Genomic DNA, 14,756 nt, shown 5'->3' with positions numbered 1-14,756 from the left:
GATGGGTTCGGTGTATTGAAGTGAGCAGGGCCTGGTGAAGTGCACTCTCGGGCACATAGGGAACTAGCTGAAGCCAGCTGGGAACCCGTTAGTGACCATCTTGGAGAACTCCCCAAGGACGGGTGAGGTCTCAGAGGACTGGAGATGCGTAGCCTCGTACCCACCTTTGAAAAGGGGAACAGAAAGGACCTGGGCAATTGCAGCCCAGAAAGCCTAACTTCAATACCCGGAGAGATACTGAAACAAACGATTCAAAGTCAATCTGTAAGCACCTCGAGGACAGCAAGGCGATAAGGAGCAGCCAGCATGGACCTGTCAAGAACAAATCATGGCAAAGCGTCTAATTTCCTTCTCTGATGGGCACTGGCCTAGGGGATGGGAGAAGCTGTAGGTGTGGCATGTCTCTGTTTCACAAAGGGATCTGGCACAGTCCCACATGACAGGCTCATAAGCAAACGAGGGAAAGGTGGGCTAGATGAAACTACTCTTAGGGGGGTGCTTTAGAGAGGGGCAGCCACAGAGACGGGCCCTTGAAATCTCCCCCCGCAGGGAGGGCGCTACATGGGGGGGTGTCCAAGCAGGCTGGGCGAGAAGAGGCCAGCACCTGCCAGCGGACTGGGGGGCGTGCTCACAGCACAAGGGCCCTGTAGGTGAGTGGAAGGCAGGTGGCGTCTGGTGGAGGGAGAGGGTCAGAACAGGTCCAGGACGGGCTGGCATGGCGTGTGCAGGGGGGGCCCTGCCAACCTGGATGAGGGTGTGCGGAGCCGAGCCCGGGGTCTGACCAGCCGCTTCCCCTTGTTGTCTGTGCAGGGCAACGACATCACGCTGGTGGCCTACCAGCCTGAGCTGCTGCCACGTGACAGACAGAGCTTCGAGATCGTCCTCCGGGAGGTGAGTGCGCGGCTCACAGGGTACCGCCCCGGCCCCCTCCCCGGCCCCACCTCACCCACGCGGTACCGCCCCGGCCCCCTCCCCGGCCCCACCTCACCCACGCGGTACCGCCCCGGCCCCCTCCCCGGCCCCACCTCGCCCACGCGGTACCGCCCCAGCCCCCTCCCCGGCCCCGCCTCGCCCACGTGGTACCGCCCCGGCCCCCTCCCCGGCCCCGCCTCACCCACGCGGTACCGCCCCAGCCCCCTCCCCGGCCCCGCCTCGCCCACGCGGTACCGCCCCGGCCCCGCCTCACCCACGGTACCGCCCCGGCCCCCTCCCCGGCCCCGCCTCGCCCACGCGGTACCGCCCCAGCCCCCTCCCCGGCCCCGCCTCGCCAGCACGGTACCGCCCCGGCCCCCTCCCCGGCCCCACCTCGCCCACGCGGTACCGCCCCGGCCCCCTCCCCGGCCCCACCTCGCCCACGCGGTACCGCTCTGGCCCCCTCCCCGGCCCCGCCTCGCCCACGCGGTACCGCCCCGGCCCCCTCCCCGGCCCCGCCTCACCCACGCGGTACCGCCCCGGCCCCCTCCCCGGCCCTGCCTCGCCCACCATCTTACACCCCCGCCTCCCGACATGGTCCCCCTGCCCCCTCCTCTCCAGTCTGAGCTCCCCGCAAGGGCGTGGGGAAGGTGCAGTGGGGCTCCTGGCCTCCCCTGAACTGAAGCCACTGGAGCCCCCATGTCAAGCCAACTCACCCACCTGTGCCAGGAGGGGGCATGTCCCAAGGGGCTGGGCTGCCCTCTGGCTCCACGGGGTTGAGCTCTCGTCTGAGCTGGGTTTAGTCCCCATTCGTGCCATGGCGGAGTCGCCGCCCCAGAGCCCCCTCCAGCCCCTGCTGCATGAATCCAGGGCAGCCTGGCTGAGCCAAGGTCCAGGGTGCGAGCACATGGGCTTCCCTGCAGGGCAGCCCCGCTGTCCTTGCCTCAGAGCTCGGTGGGCTTCCAGCCAGGCGTGACTCTGCCCCTCTCCCCCACAGCAATACTGGAAGCGTCCCGACGGGCAGCATGCCACCCGGGAGCACTTGATGATGGCGCTGGCCGACCTGGACGAGATCCTCATCCGTGCCACCTATTCCACCGACATGGTGTCGGCCAGCATTGCTGGCGTCAGCATGGAGACCGTTGTGCCCACCTACAGCAGCCTGCCGCGGGCGCTGGAGGTGGAGGAGTGCCGCTGCCCGCCTGGGTACCGGGGCCTCTCCTGCCAGGTGAGGTGGCCCCTTGCTGACCCACATCCCTTGGCTTGGGGCCTGGCAGCTGTGCCCGCTCTGGGGGCGAGGCCCCGGCCGGTTGTACTGCAGGGTGACGCTGTGTCTCTTCCCTGCAGGACTGTGCTGCTGGCTACACTCGCACCGGGGGTGGCCTGTACCTGGGGCACTGCGAGCTGTGTGAGTGCAATGGCCACTCGGACTCCTGTCACCCGGAGACGGGGGCCTGCTCGGTGAGTGACCAGTGTGCTGTACACTGTACCTCCCCACCGGCTGGAGCAGCCTTTCCACCCTGCCTCGCTGAACCAGACACTCCTATGTCTTCTGGAGTCCCCCTCGCCACTGCCCCAGGCCAGGTGGATGCCCCAACGTGGGCTGAGAGAAGGGCTGAGACTCCCTCTGGTCCCCCTGAACCTGCTTGCGCTGGGCCAGAGCCCCTGGCTTCCTGGGCCCACACTCTGTGACTCGGCAAGGGACCCCATCTATACCCTGCCTCCTGCCCCACCCTGGAGGAGGACTCTGCCCCAGGGCAAGCCCCTCGCTGCAGTCGCTCCTCTCCCATCGGCTGGGTGTGTGAGCTCTGTTCCTCTCCCCAGAACTGCTTACACAACGCGGCCGGGGAGTTCTGCGAGCAGTGTGCCCCTGGCTACTACGGTGACGCCACCGCCGGGACCCCCGAGGACTGCCAGCCTTGCGCCTGCCCACTTTCCGAACCTGAGAACCAGTGAGTAGCTGACACCAGCGGGTGGGGTTGGGGGTTAGAGTGTAGCAACCCATGGCACACATGGGGTTAACATGACTGAGCTCATCACCTCCCACGTGGCATCTCCATCTCTGAGTGTTAACCTCGGGGTGGAGGTGGAGTGAGGATTTATGGAGGAGGCCCCAAGTTCTGGCCACCCTATTGCCAGCCAAGGTCTGTCGGCATCTCAGCACCAGCCCCACCGCTGCTGCCAGCCAGAGTTTCCTGGCAGGTCCCCCGAGAACCTGCCTTGGGGGTGATCCTGAGGGCTCTGTGGTTTGCTCAACCTTGTGTGTCTAATAACTCGGGGGGTATACATCGGGGACAGGACCGCTCTTCCTGGGGCGGCAGGGCAGGGGGCAGGAGGCACTGTTCCCGGAGCGGCTGAGTGGGGGCAGAGGGCTCTGTTCCTGGGGCAGCTGAGTGGGGGCAGCAGATGCTGTTTCCGGGGCAGCTGAGTGGGGGTGAGGTGTTGTTCCTGCCGTGGTTCCGGGGTGGCGGAGGCAGGGGGGCGCTGTTCCCGGGATGGCTGAGCCGGGGTGGGGTTCTGCTCCTGGAGTGGTTCCGGGGTGGCGGAGGCAGGGGGCGCTGTTCCCGGGATGGCTGAGCCGGGGTGGGGTTCTGTTCCTGGAGTGGTTCCGGGGTGGCGGAGGCAGGGGGCGTTGTTCCCAGGATGGCTGAGCCGGGGTGGGGTTCTGTTCCTGCCGTGGTTCCGGGGTGGCGGAGGCAGGGGGCGCTGTTCCCGGGATGGCTGAGCCGGGGTGGGGTTCTGTTCCTGGAGTGGTTCCGGGGTGGCGGAGGCAGGGGGGCGCTGTTCCCGGGATGGCTGAGCCGGGGTGGGGTTCTGTTCCTGGAGCGGTTCCGGGGTGGTGGAGGCAGGGGGGCGCTGTTCCCGGGATAGCTGAGCCGGGGTGGGGTTCTGTTCCTGCCATGGTTCCAGGGTGGCGGAGGCAGGGGGCGCTGTTCCCGGGATGGCTGAGCCGGGGTGGGGTTCTGTTCCTGGAGTGGTTCCGGGGTGGCGGAGGCAGGGGGGCGCTGTTCCCGGGATGGCTGAGCCGGGGTGGGGTTCTGTTCCTGGAGTGGTTCCGGGGTGGCGGAGGCAGGGGGCGCTGTTCCCGGGATGGCTGAGCCGGGGTGGGGTTCTGTTCCTGGAGTGGTTCCGGGGTGGCGGAGGCAGGGGGGCGCTGTTCCCGGGATGGCTGAGCCGGGGTGGGGTTCTGTTCCTGGAGTGGTTCCGGGGTGGCGGAGGCAGAGGGGCGCTGTTCCCGGGATGGCTGAGCCGGGGTGGGGTTCTGTTCCTGCCGTGGTTCCGGGGTGGCGGAGGCAGGGGGGCGCTGTTCCCGGGATGGCTGAGCCGGGGTGGGGTTCTGTTCCTGCCGTGGTTCCGGGGTGGCGGAGGCAGGGGGGCGCTGTTCCCGGGATGGCTGAGCCGGGGTGGGGTTCTGTTCCTGCCATGGTTCTGGGGTGGCGGAGGCAGGGGGCGCTGTTCCCGGGATGGCTGAGCCGGGGTGGGGTTCTGTTCCTGGAGTGGTTCCGGGGTGGCGGAGGCAGGGGGCGCTGTTCCCGGGATGGCTGAGCCGGGGTGGGGTTCTGTTCCTGGAGTGGTTCCGGGGTGGCGGAGGCAGGGGGGCGCTGTTCCCGGGATGGCTGAGCCGGGGTGGGGTTCTGTTCCTGAAGTGGTTCCGGGGTGGCGGAGGCAGGGGGGCGCTGTTCCTGGGATGGCTGAGCCGGGGTGGGGTTCTGTTCCTGGAGTGGTTCCGGGGTGGCGGAGGCAGGGGGGCGCTGTTCCCGGGATGGCTGAGCCGGGGTGGGGTTCTGTTCCTGGAGTGGTTCCGGGGTGGCGGAGGCATCGGGGCACTGTTCCCGGGATGGCTGAGCCGGGGTGGGGTTCTGTTCCTGGAGTGGTTCCGGGGTGGCGGAGGCAGGGGGCGCTGTTCCCGGGATGGCTGAGCCGGGGTGGGGTTCTGTTCCTGGAGTGGTTCCGGGGTGGCGGAGGCAGCGGGGCGCTGTTCCCGGGATGGCTGAGCCGGGGTGGGGTTCTGTTCCTGCCATGGTTCCGGGGTGGCGGAGGCAGGGGGCGCTGTTCCCGGGATGGCTGAGCCGGGGTGGGGTTCTGTTCCTGGAGTGGTTCCGGGGTGGCGGAGGCAGGGGGGCGCTGTTCCCGGGATGGCTGAGCCGGGGTGGGGTTCTGTTCCTGGAGTGGTTCCGGGGTGGCGGAGGCAGGGGGGCGCTGTTCCCGGGATGGCTGAGCCGGGGTGGGGTTCTGTTCCTGGAGTGGTTCCGGGGTGGCAGAGGCAGGGGGGCGCTGTTCCCGGGATGGCTGAGCCGGGGTGGGGTTCTGTTCCTGGAGTGGTTCCGGGGTGGCGGAGGCAGGGGGCGCTGTTCCCGGGATGGCTGAGCCGGGGTGGGGTTCTGTTCCTGGAGTGGTTCCGGGGTGGCGGAGGCAGGGGGGCGCTGTTCCCGGGATGGCTGAGCCGGGGTGGGGTTCTGTTCCTGCCGTGGTTCCGGGGTGGCGGAGGCAGGGGGGCGCTGTTCACTGGGTGGGTGGGGGCGCTGTTCCTGACCGGGTGCTCAGTTCGCTCTCTCCCTGCAGGTTCTCGCGGACATGTGAGAGCCTGGGGGCGGGCGGCTATCGCTGCTCTGCCTGCGATCCCGGCTACACCGGCCAGTACTGCGAGCAGTAAGTCTTTCCCCTAGGGCTGCCACCCGGCCAGCTTTCCCCCAGACAGTCTGGGTTTTGGCTTGTGTGTCCTGGTGTCATTTGACAAGCCCCCCTACATTGTCCATGTTTTAAAGTCTGGGATGAGTGGGGAAGAGGCAGAGCAGGGGCGAGGCCTTGGGGGAAGAGGTGGAGCAGAAGGGTACTTGGGGGAGGACATGGAGAAGGGGTGGGGCTTTGGGGAGGAAGCAGAGTAGGGGGCAGGACCTCAAAGGAAGAGGCAGGACAGGGCCTCCGGGTCTCCTTTCCAGCCCTTAGAAAGGTGACAACTCTATTGTCCCCTGGACTCCCAGCTGCCATGGGTTGGGGCTTGCCCCATGGAGTCTGGCCTCATTGCACCTGGACCCCGGGGGCTGTGTACACTGGGGCAATAACTGCTTCCCCACGCTCCTCAGGCCCAGCCTGCAGCTCCAAGGCACAGCGGACAGAAGGCTTTGTTAGGGAGTTCCCAAAGGTGTCCGTTTTTCGACCGGAACGCCCAGTCGAGAAGGGACCCTGGCGGCTCCAGTCAGCACCGCCAACCGGACCGATAAAAGTCTGGTCGGCGGTGCGGCTCTAAGGCTGGCTAGCCCTATCTGTCGTGGGGCACTGCACTGCTTCCAGAAGCGACCAGCAGGTCCAACTCCTAGGCGGGGTGGGCCACAGTGCTCCGCGCTGCCCCCGCCCCGAGCACTGGCTCCACAGTGGGGCTGGGGGGTTGTCAGTGCCTGCAGCTGAGAGCAGCACATGCCGCAGAGCCTCCTGCCCGCGCCCCCACGTAGGAGCCAGACCCGCTGGCCACTTCTGGGGCGCAGCACGGAGCCAGGAGAGGCGGGCAGCCTGCCTTAGCCCTGCTGCGCCGCTGACCGGGAGCCACCCAAGGTAAGCCCACGCCCCAACCCCGAGCCCCAACCCCCTCCCGTACCCCAACTTGCTGCCCCAGCCCCAGTGAAAGTGAGTGAGGGTGGGGGAGAGCGAGACACTGAGGGAGGGGGAATGTAGTGAGCAGGGGGTGGGCCTCAGGAAGGGGCGAGGCTAGGGTGTTCGGTTTTGTGCCAATAGAAAGTTGGCAGCCCTAGGCTTTGTGTGCAACTCCCCCTCCCCCCCATAATTGTTTTCCCCTGGGAGCCAGTGCCCCCTTCACCTGTCTCTCCTGCTCCCCACAGATGTGCGCCAGGCTATGTGGGGAACCCCAGCGTGCGGGGGCAGAAGTGTGTGCCTGTGGGTAAGTGCTGGTCCAGGCGCTGGCGGCAGGGCTGGGTCCCAGTGGGTCCCCACTGCCCTGGCTTTTGGGCCAGCAGAAGGACAAAGGCTAGCAGCCTGCAAGCTGAGATGTTGAAGGTCCCTTGACACTGTCCAGGGTCAGTAGCCAGCAATTTTCTATGTTCACTGGAGTTACCAACAGCTCAGTTTAAACACAGTGCTGCACTGGGTTAGATTAAAAATCAAGCCAGTTTATTTAACTACAGCCTGGCGGATTTCAGGTGAGTACTAGTGTAAGGCATCAAAGTTAGAAATGGGTCCAAGAAACACAAATATAAACCCCTTTCTAGCAGCTACCACTGAACAAGCTAGGCTTGGCTGGAGGTCAAACCTGCACCACTCTCCCGTCAGTATGGCTGATGCAGTCCTCAGGTCCAGCTCTCCCCTGCAGTCACAGTGCCCTGCAGGTGAGAGAGAGGTGGCTGGGGTGGTTTTGCTGCTCACTGTCACAGTCCAGCCCCTTTTGAAATGCTCTCTGCTGAGGGTCACCACGGAGAAAGTTTACTCCAGCGGTGAGGTCGGGATGGGGAGTCCCATACGGAAAGAGGCTCCAAGCTGCTGTTTGCAGATTGATTTGTTCCTACCCCCATTGCTGCCAAGGAGCAGCCCCGGGACAGGCCAGAGGTGCCAGCCTGTCCTGTGTCTGAGAAGCAGGGTTACCCCACCCGGTTGTTGGGTGAACTCTTCCTGTGCGCTTCGTGCATACGCTCCCCAAGGACATTAGCCTGGAGGGGGACTTTAATGATTCCTCCCAAGGCGCATCGCAGTGATGTGGGGAGTGTGAATACAGGGTGCTTGGAGCACCCCCTCCTGGAGGGCTGTGACTCCGGGCTCAGGTGGCTGCAAGGGGAGCAGGTGACTGCTGGATGCTGGTACAGCTCCCAGACCACGGGCCAGACTTCCTAGCATCCAGCCCCTCATCCCTGCCTCTGCCCCGCCAGCAACGGTCAGCAGAGAGATGGGATCTGGCCAGGAGCTGGTAGAGGGATAAGCCCCTCAGGGCACAGGTGGATACGGCCCCTCACCCCAGAGCCCTGGGGGGCCCCCGTTGGTGGGTGCAGAGCAGGGAACGGGTGGATACGGCCCCTTGCACCAGAGCCCCGGGGGGTCCCCCTTGGTGGGTGTACAGCAGGGCATGGGTGGATACGGCCCCTTGCCCCATAGTCCTGGGGGGGTCCTGTTGGTGAGTGCAGAGCTGGGCTTGGATGGATATGGCCCCTCGCCCCACAGCCCTGGGTGGGCCCTTTGCTCTCACATCAAGGCAGTTCCCATTTGGGGGGGCAGCTGGCCACAGCACCATTGCTGACCCACCCCCGTGGGTCTGATGCATCGCCCCAGCATCCCCAGAATGACCGGCTCCCGCTCTCCTCTCCCCACAGACCGAGCCCCTTTCGTGGTACGAGTCCACCCGTCAAAGACCACGGTGTCGCAGGGTGGTGAGGTGACTCTGCGCTGCCAGGCCAGTGGCAGCCCGCCCTACTACTACTCCTGGTCGCGGGAGGATGGGCGCCCTGTGCCCAGCACTGCTCAGAGCCGACGGCAAGGTAACGGTGTGGCCAGGTGTGGAGAGAACAATGAACGTTAGGAACCAGGCACATCCCCTCCGCTGAGGCTGTGTCTGCACTGTGGGAGCTATGGTGGCACAGCGTAGCTCCGTCATGTAGCTGGAAGGGTCTGACCATTGCTTTGGGAGCTCCCTGAGCGACGGCTGATGGAAGCGTTCATCTGTCAACCTAGCTGCATCTACCAGGGTTGGTAGCATAGCTACAGTGCTCAGAGGTGTGGATTTTCACACCCCCGAGCACTGCAGCTATGTCGACCTAAGTTATAAGTGTAGACCAGCCCTGAAATGCAGCTGCTTCTGGGGTGTGGCAATATATCCATTTATACAGAGATCCCTCACCTAGCACTGGGATCCAGCTGTCTCTGGGGTGCGACAGGGTAGCTCTTTATACAGTCACACCGCAATGCTATAAAACTGTAGGACAGGAGGGGAAGGAGAATCTGGTATCCACATGCCACTGCAGGGTCATCCTGGTGGCTGTGGGGAGTGGGTTTGATGGCAGGTTTATTGTGATTAGTACTGGTGCTGGCAGACGCCCAGGCCAATGGTGGAAGGTTTGAATCAGTAGGGAACCGAGGGCAGGATGGGGGTCCAGCCCTGGGTCCCACAGACTCAGGGACACACCTGGCTGGGGCCAGCCATTCTGTCATTCAGCCTGCTCAAAGGTGAGGAGACAACAGGGAGTTCAGGAGGGGCTGGATCAGGACACCCCAATCTGGTGCAAATGCAGCCCCCCGAGGCCAGAGCAGGTCAGGAGCTTGGATCGATGCTCCTCCAACTGCAATCTGCAGGGGAGAGCACCCCCCACGGAATGACCTAGCACCACACGGGGGCCCACGCTGGCTCGGGCGCATGTGCCACCTCCCGAATCACCAGTCTGAGCATCTCAGGTGTTCCTCAGAGCTCTCCGTCCAGACGTGGCCCAGGCCAGCCCTCCCTAGCTGGGGTGCTGGGCCATGGCTGGGGAGCTGTGACCAGTGGCTATAAGCAGCGGGGTGGCAGAGACAGGGTCTCCCTGCAAGCTCCCCAGGCCTGGGGATGTTCTCCCTGCCTGCCAGAGGGCCCCTCTGTGCACACGCTCTGCCCGTGGTGGGCCATGTGTGGGTCTCACGCGTCCTTTGCCTGGCCCTAGGTGAAGAGCTCCACTTCCCCAGCATCCGTCCCTCGGAGGCCGGTGTGTACGTCTGCACCTGCCGCAGCCTGGAGCACAGCAATGCCAGTCGGGCGGAGATCATTGTCACGGGTGAGCGGCTGCGGGCTTGGCCTGCGGGTGGGGGAGCGGGAGGGCGCTGCTGAGACCAGGTGGGCCTGGCACCCGGGCTGTGCACTCTGCGGGGCCACGGCTGGGAGCTGACACCCTCCTTCCCTGGCAGAGCCGTTGTCATGGTGGCCCTGCCCTCAGCGGCGGTGGGATAGAGGCAGAGCAAATGGCACTGCTCCACACAGGCAGCCAGGGCAGGGTCGAGGTCCGAGCCTCTGACCCCATCCACCACCAGCCCCTCACGCCTGGGCAACAAGATGAGCTCCTATGGGCAAGGCCCAGGGGTGGGCAGGGCCTGGGGTCCAGGGCCTGGGGTCCAGCGGGGAGCAGGGTCTGCCTGGGCTCAGGGGAATGGATAGGGCCTTCCCAAGGCTGGGCAGGATCTGTGTGGGGGCCGGGGGGGCAGGGCCCATGGGATGGGCAGGGCCTGGGGTCTGGGAGCAGACAGGACCCAGGAGGCAGGCAGGGCTTCAGGCCCCGAGGCTGGGCAGGATCTGCATGAGGATCAGGGGGCGGGCAGGGCCCAGGGGATGGGCAGGGCCCAGGAGGAGGGCAGGGACCAGGGGATGGGCAGGGCCTGGGGGCAGGCATGGCCCACGGGGCCCGGGGGCAGGCAGGGCCAAAGAGGAGGGCAGGGCATGGGGCCCGGAGAGGGGGCAGGATTTGCCTGGGACCCAGGAGGAGGGAAGGGCCTAGGTTGGGATGAGGCAGCCTCAGAGAGGAAGAGCTGACAAGAAAAGCTGAACTCAACCCTCCCACCCCAAGCGCTGCTCCCTGTTGGCCTCCTTGCCCTGCCTGGCCCTGGCCCTGGGGCACCATTAGGCCCTGGTGGCTGGGCCCTGGAGCTGCCGTCCTGCTGTCCATGGCCTGCAGGGTGTGCTGGGCACGAGTCTTATGTCTCCCCGTCGGTGCAGAGGCCCCCAGCAAACCCATCACAGTGACCGTGGAGGAGAAGAGGGTCCAGAGTGTGAAGCCGGGAGCTGACGTCACCTTCATCTGTACGGCCAAGAGCAAGGTGAGGGCAGGGCAGCTGCCTGGGGCTGGGGGAGGCAGCGAGATGGGCTGAGCGTGGGTGGGGAAATGAAAACCGAACTCTGCGCTGTTCACTCGCACGGCTGCTACTCCAGAAACAGCACAGGCCCGGGCAAGGAACCCACGCGCCTCCTGCAGCCGCCTGGACACCCAGACCCTGCACAGACACAAGGCCACAATGGCCACACACCTGTTTTTTCTGGAGTGGCGCCGCGAGGCCCTGGCCAGGGATCAGGCCGGTTGTGCCAGGCACTGCACGCCCATCTAGCAAAGAGCCGGCGCCCCAGAGAGCTTGTGCTGGAAAGTCAATGGGAGCCGGGCGAGCGGCTAGCGGTCCTGTGACTGCGGGGTCCTCACGGCGCTTGTCATTGTTTAACGCGGGGTGAAGCTGAGGGTGAGCACGGTGCATACGTGGGCTCTGAGGGCAGTGCAGACAGTCATGCAGTTTAGAGCAGAGTGCCCAGCCGGCTGCCAGCTGCCAGGTGGTAACGCAGCCAAAGCCCTGTGCCCACATTTGGGATAACGGGCAGCCGGCATGGCACACCCGCTGGAGCCCTTACACCCAGCCGGCGTAAATGGACGTTGCCAGGGAAGTCTGTGAAACAAGGTCCAGTCACCCCAGCTGAGAGTCTGACCGGGCGCAACTCTCAGGTGGTGCCAGCAGGGCAGAGCCCGGGCTCCCCGCAGCGGGAGGACTGACACCTGCTCTCCCCACGCTTTGGTGAGCAGAATAGGGAGCAGAGTGACTTGCTAACCAGGGCCTGGGGTCTGACAGTCCCTGAGTAGCCAGGCAGGGAGCCACCCTCCCGAAGCTGCCGAGCGCAGCCTAGGGGACGCAGCCTTCCCTGCCTCTGCCTTCTTCAGTGACGTGTCCATCACCATGGTATCTGGGTGCCACTCCTGTGCTCTGCCATCCCCTGCAGTGGCCCTAGCCCTGGCAGGGGTGTAGGGAGGGGAGCAGGTTTATTGCCTAGGTGAGGATTGGCCCCACGTTGCCTCCCGAGGAGCCCACCTAGCGCCAGCTCCCTGGGGTGGGGGAGGGTGGGCTCATGCCCTCCTCATGGCCATGTACCCTCTGCTCCCGCAGTCTCCAGCCTACACGCTGGTCTGGACGCGCCAGAACCATGGCAAACTGCCGCGCCGCGCCATGGACTTCAACGGCATCCTCACCATCCGCAACGTGCAGCCCGAGGACGCCGGCATCTACGTCTGTACCGGCTCCAACATGTTGGACATGGCCGAGGGCACAGCCACGCTGCACGTGCAAGGTGTGCACGCCCCATTGCGCCCTCAGGGAGAGCCTGGCCTGGGTTAGTCAGATGGAGGCAGTTAGGGAGAGCCTGGCTGCTGGCGCCCAGTGCTCACCAGTTACCAGGAGCCACCCCTGCAATCCGGAGTCCTGAGGCCACCTTCTGCCCAGGACAGTGCCACCAAATGTAACCTTCTGCTAGCCAGGCTCCCCACTCTGCCCTGGGGGTGCTAGCATTGCTCTGTGCCCCCCCCCCACCCTGTGGCACTTTCCCTGGCAGGAGTGGTGCCCACGGTCAGTCCCCATTCCGTCCTTCTCTGGTTCCGGGGTCGGTGGGATCTGCTGGCGCTGACCTCACTGGGTGGGTTTTTAATGGGGACGTTCCCCACCGGCCGGTGCCCACCATTGGCCTTTACAAAGGCAGCTTCCTTCTGGGCGGAGGGGAGAGCTGCATGGGGGGACATGACCATTGAAAAGTTGCACCTGACTTGGGCTAATGCCCCTCCCCCCTGATTTCCTCCTCAAACTCTCGTGCTAGTGGATTAATTCAGAGCGGTGCCATTCAGCAGGAACCGCCGACCCCGCAGAATCTCTGACAGGAGCAGGGTCAGGGTTTATGGCCAGCTTAGGTGTTGTGAAAGCAAAGTGGAACCCTAATCAAACGAGGTCGGGGGCTCAAAGGGAAGCTGCTCCAGTTTGGGTTTAAGCGCCCTTGCCGCTGCGGCATGGAAAACAGAAATCAAGAAAGCCAGTTTCTTTGTCAAGATGAGAGAAATAGGGGGCAAGAGAAGCTAGGTGTAAAATTCCTGCCGTGTCCTGTCCAGGCCAAGCAACACAGGGTCGGAAGCGTGGGCTTCTCTATGGGGTCAATCTGATTTTGGACCCTGCTCCTTTAGTGTCACTGCAGGAGGGCTGAACAGCGAGGAAAGATGATTTGTAGCTAGGGCACCTGGCTGGGACTCAGCAGATCTGCATTCTTTTTCTGACTCCGCCACAGGGTGTGTGTGACCCTGTGGAAGTCATGGAAGCTTTGTGCCTTGGTTTCCCTTTTTGGGAAAATCAGGAAAATGATCCTTCCCTACATCCGAGAGGAGGTAAATTCATTCACATTCAGGAGGTGCTTGAGCACGGCAAGGGTGGGGGTAGAGAAACACCGCCTCGTTTTTTCTCTATCCAGGGCCCTGTGGAAGAAGAAGCAGCCTGTTTCGTAGAGTGTGTTGGGGGCAGAGGTGGAATGAATTTTTTTTTGCACCTCTCTTTCTTGCTGTCCCTGGGGCTTTCCTTCTGCGGAATCTCTGGAGGAAGTGACCTCATTCCCGCTGCCCTCACAGGCACGGGGACATGGCTCTTTGCTTTCCAAGCCACTTCCCAAGAAAGGGAAGATGGTGCTGGGCCATTTTCCTTTCTTGTGGCCACGTGGCTGGTGTCAAGTCCTCCAGCTTCTCTCTCAGCGGCACATGGGCTCAGGGTCCAGCTGCCTCCACCCACCACAGAGCAGCCTCTTCTGTCAGCTGTCCCAGGGCTCTTCCCTGGCGCAGCCATTCAAGACACCGGGACACAGAAACCTGACTTGCTGGCTGGTGCCCTCAGGCTGCCCTGTAGTGGTTTGTGAGCTGAGACAGCAACCGCTGCGTTGTCGGGGAACAGGCCCAGAGCTGGGTGCTGCCATGCTCCCTCCGGCAGGTCCCCGCATGGAGCCGCGCACGCAGCGCTCAGTGTTCCTGTGGGTTGAAACTGAAACCTGATTTCTTTGCAGCCCCTTCTAAGACTCAGATGTTTTATGGACCCATCGAAGTCATGGAAGGCCACCGACCCTGTAAGTTGGCCTGGCTGTGCACGCCCAGCACTGTGCCAAGGCTTCCCGCTCAGGGTGGTGCCTATGCGGCTCGCTGTCCCCCGCAGCACGGAAGGGCGGCGCAGCTGCTGTTTGCGCCTCTCTGCACCCCTGCCCCCCCACCGTGCGAGTGGTGGGCGGGGACTCAGGGAAGAGGCTGAGTGGGAGCAGGACCTCGGATCAGAGCAGGGGTTGGGGTCTCGGGGTGGAGCATGGGGCCGGGGCCCTCAAAAGGTTAATCCAGCCCTGAGGACACCATGCCTGGGACAGCCCAGTTCCTCTGGCCACAGTAATCAGGGCTGGAGAGGGGGTTAGACACCAGAGGTCAGTGATGTGTACTGGGTTCCTATGTGTCACGGTGGGCAGGTCCCTGAGTGGCCTCTTCTCCTGTGACTGACGCTGGGCTGGAGATGGAACAAATGCCAGCAGGGGCAGGTGTCGGAGCAGGTTGGGTGTTTGGGGCTCTGGGACCTGCCTGGTGTTCAGAGTAACACCTTCTTTCTGTGGCATCCTGACCCATTTCTCTGAAAACTGGCCCGTGGTACAGCACCGCAAGGCACAGGTGGGTGATACGCCAGACAGGGTTAGTTGTCCTGGGCCCACCTGCATTGGGCTCCAGGAAGAGACCCCCTCCTGCTTTGTCCTTTGAGGGGGAGGGATAGCTCAGTGGTTTGAGCATTGGCCTGCTAAACCCAGGGTTGTGAGTTCAATCCTTGAGGGGGCCATTTAGGGATCTGGGGAAAAAATTGGGGATTGGTCCTTCTTTGAGCAGGGGATTGGACTAGATGACCTCCTGAGGTCCCTTCCAACCCTGATATTCTATGATTCTATGCATGGGGGGCTTCAGGATTGTTTCCTTAACATCCTACGAGCTGCTCCCCACACTGGCCCCAGGGGCAGCAATTTGGTCACAAACTGGGGGATCCCAGCCAAGTCACTGCAGGTGCCAAGACCCAGGCTCTCGGCTGTACTC

General features: G+C 64.1%; 1 protein-coding gene across 2 annotated transcripts in view; it reads left to right on the top strand.

Annotated features, from left to right (window-relative positions):
• HSPG2 (heparan sulfate proteoglycan 2) overlaps positions 1-14,756 on the top strand; it is a 193,686-nt gene that overhangs the window by 99,621 nt on the left and 79,309 nt on the right. Inside the window, exons 36-46 of one of the 2 annotated variants that reach the window (XM_084651586.1) lie at positions 811-891; positions 1,910-2,140; positions 2,260-2,373; positions 2,737-2,864; positions 5,476-5,562; positions 6,747-6,805; positions 8,223-8,387; positions 9,540-9,650; positions 10,583-10,683; positions 11,788-11,968; positions 13,706-13,765. In XM_084651586.1, coding sequence (XP_084507712.1) covers positions 811-891; positions 1,910-2,140; positions 2,260-2,373; positions 2,737-2,864; positions 5,476-5,562; positions 6,747-6,805; positions 8,223-8,387; positions 9,540-9,650; positions 10,583-10,683; positions 11,788-11,968; positions 13,706-13,765 — 1,318 coding nt within the window. Of the gene's footprint in view, positions 1-810; positions 892-1,909; positions 2,141-2,259; positions 2,374-2,736; positions 2,865-5,475; positions 5,563-6,746; positions 6,806-8,222; positions 8,388-9,539; positions 9,651-10,582; positions 10,684-11,787; positions 12,011-13,705; positions 13,766-14,756 lie in introns of both variants that reach the window. The other variant, XM_084651585.1, reaches the window with a different exon arrangement.

The sequence above is a fragment of the Lepidochelys olivacea genome, assembly GCF_965140295.1.
Source record: "Lepidochelys olivacea isolate rLepOli2 genome assembly, chromosome: 18".
Taxonomy (NCBI): Eukaryota; Metazoa; Chordata; order Testudines; family Cheloniidae; genus Lepidochelys; species Lepidochelys olivacea.
This window is presented reverse-complemented; position numbering and strand designations above follow the sequence as displayed.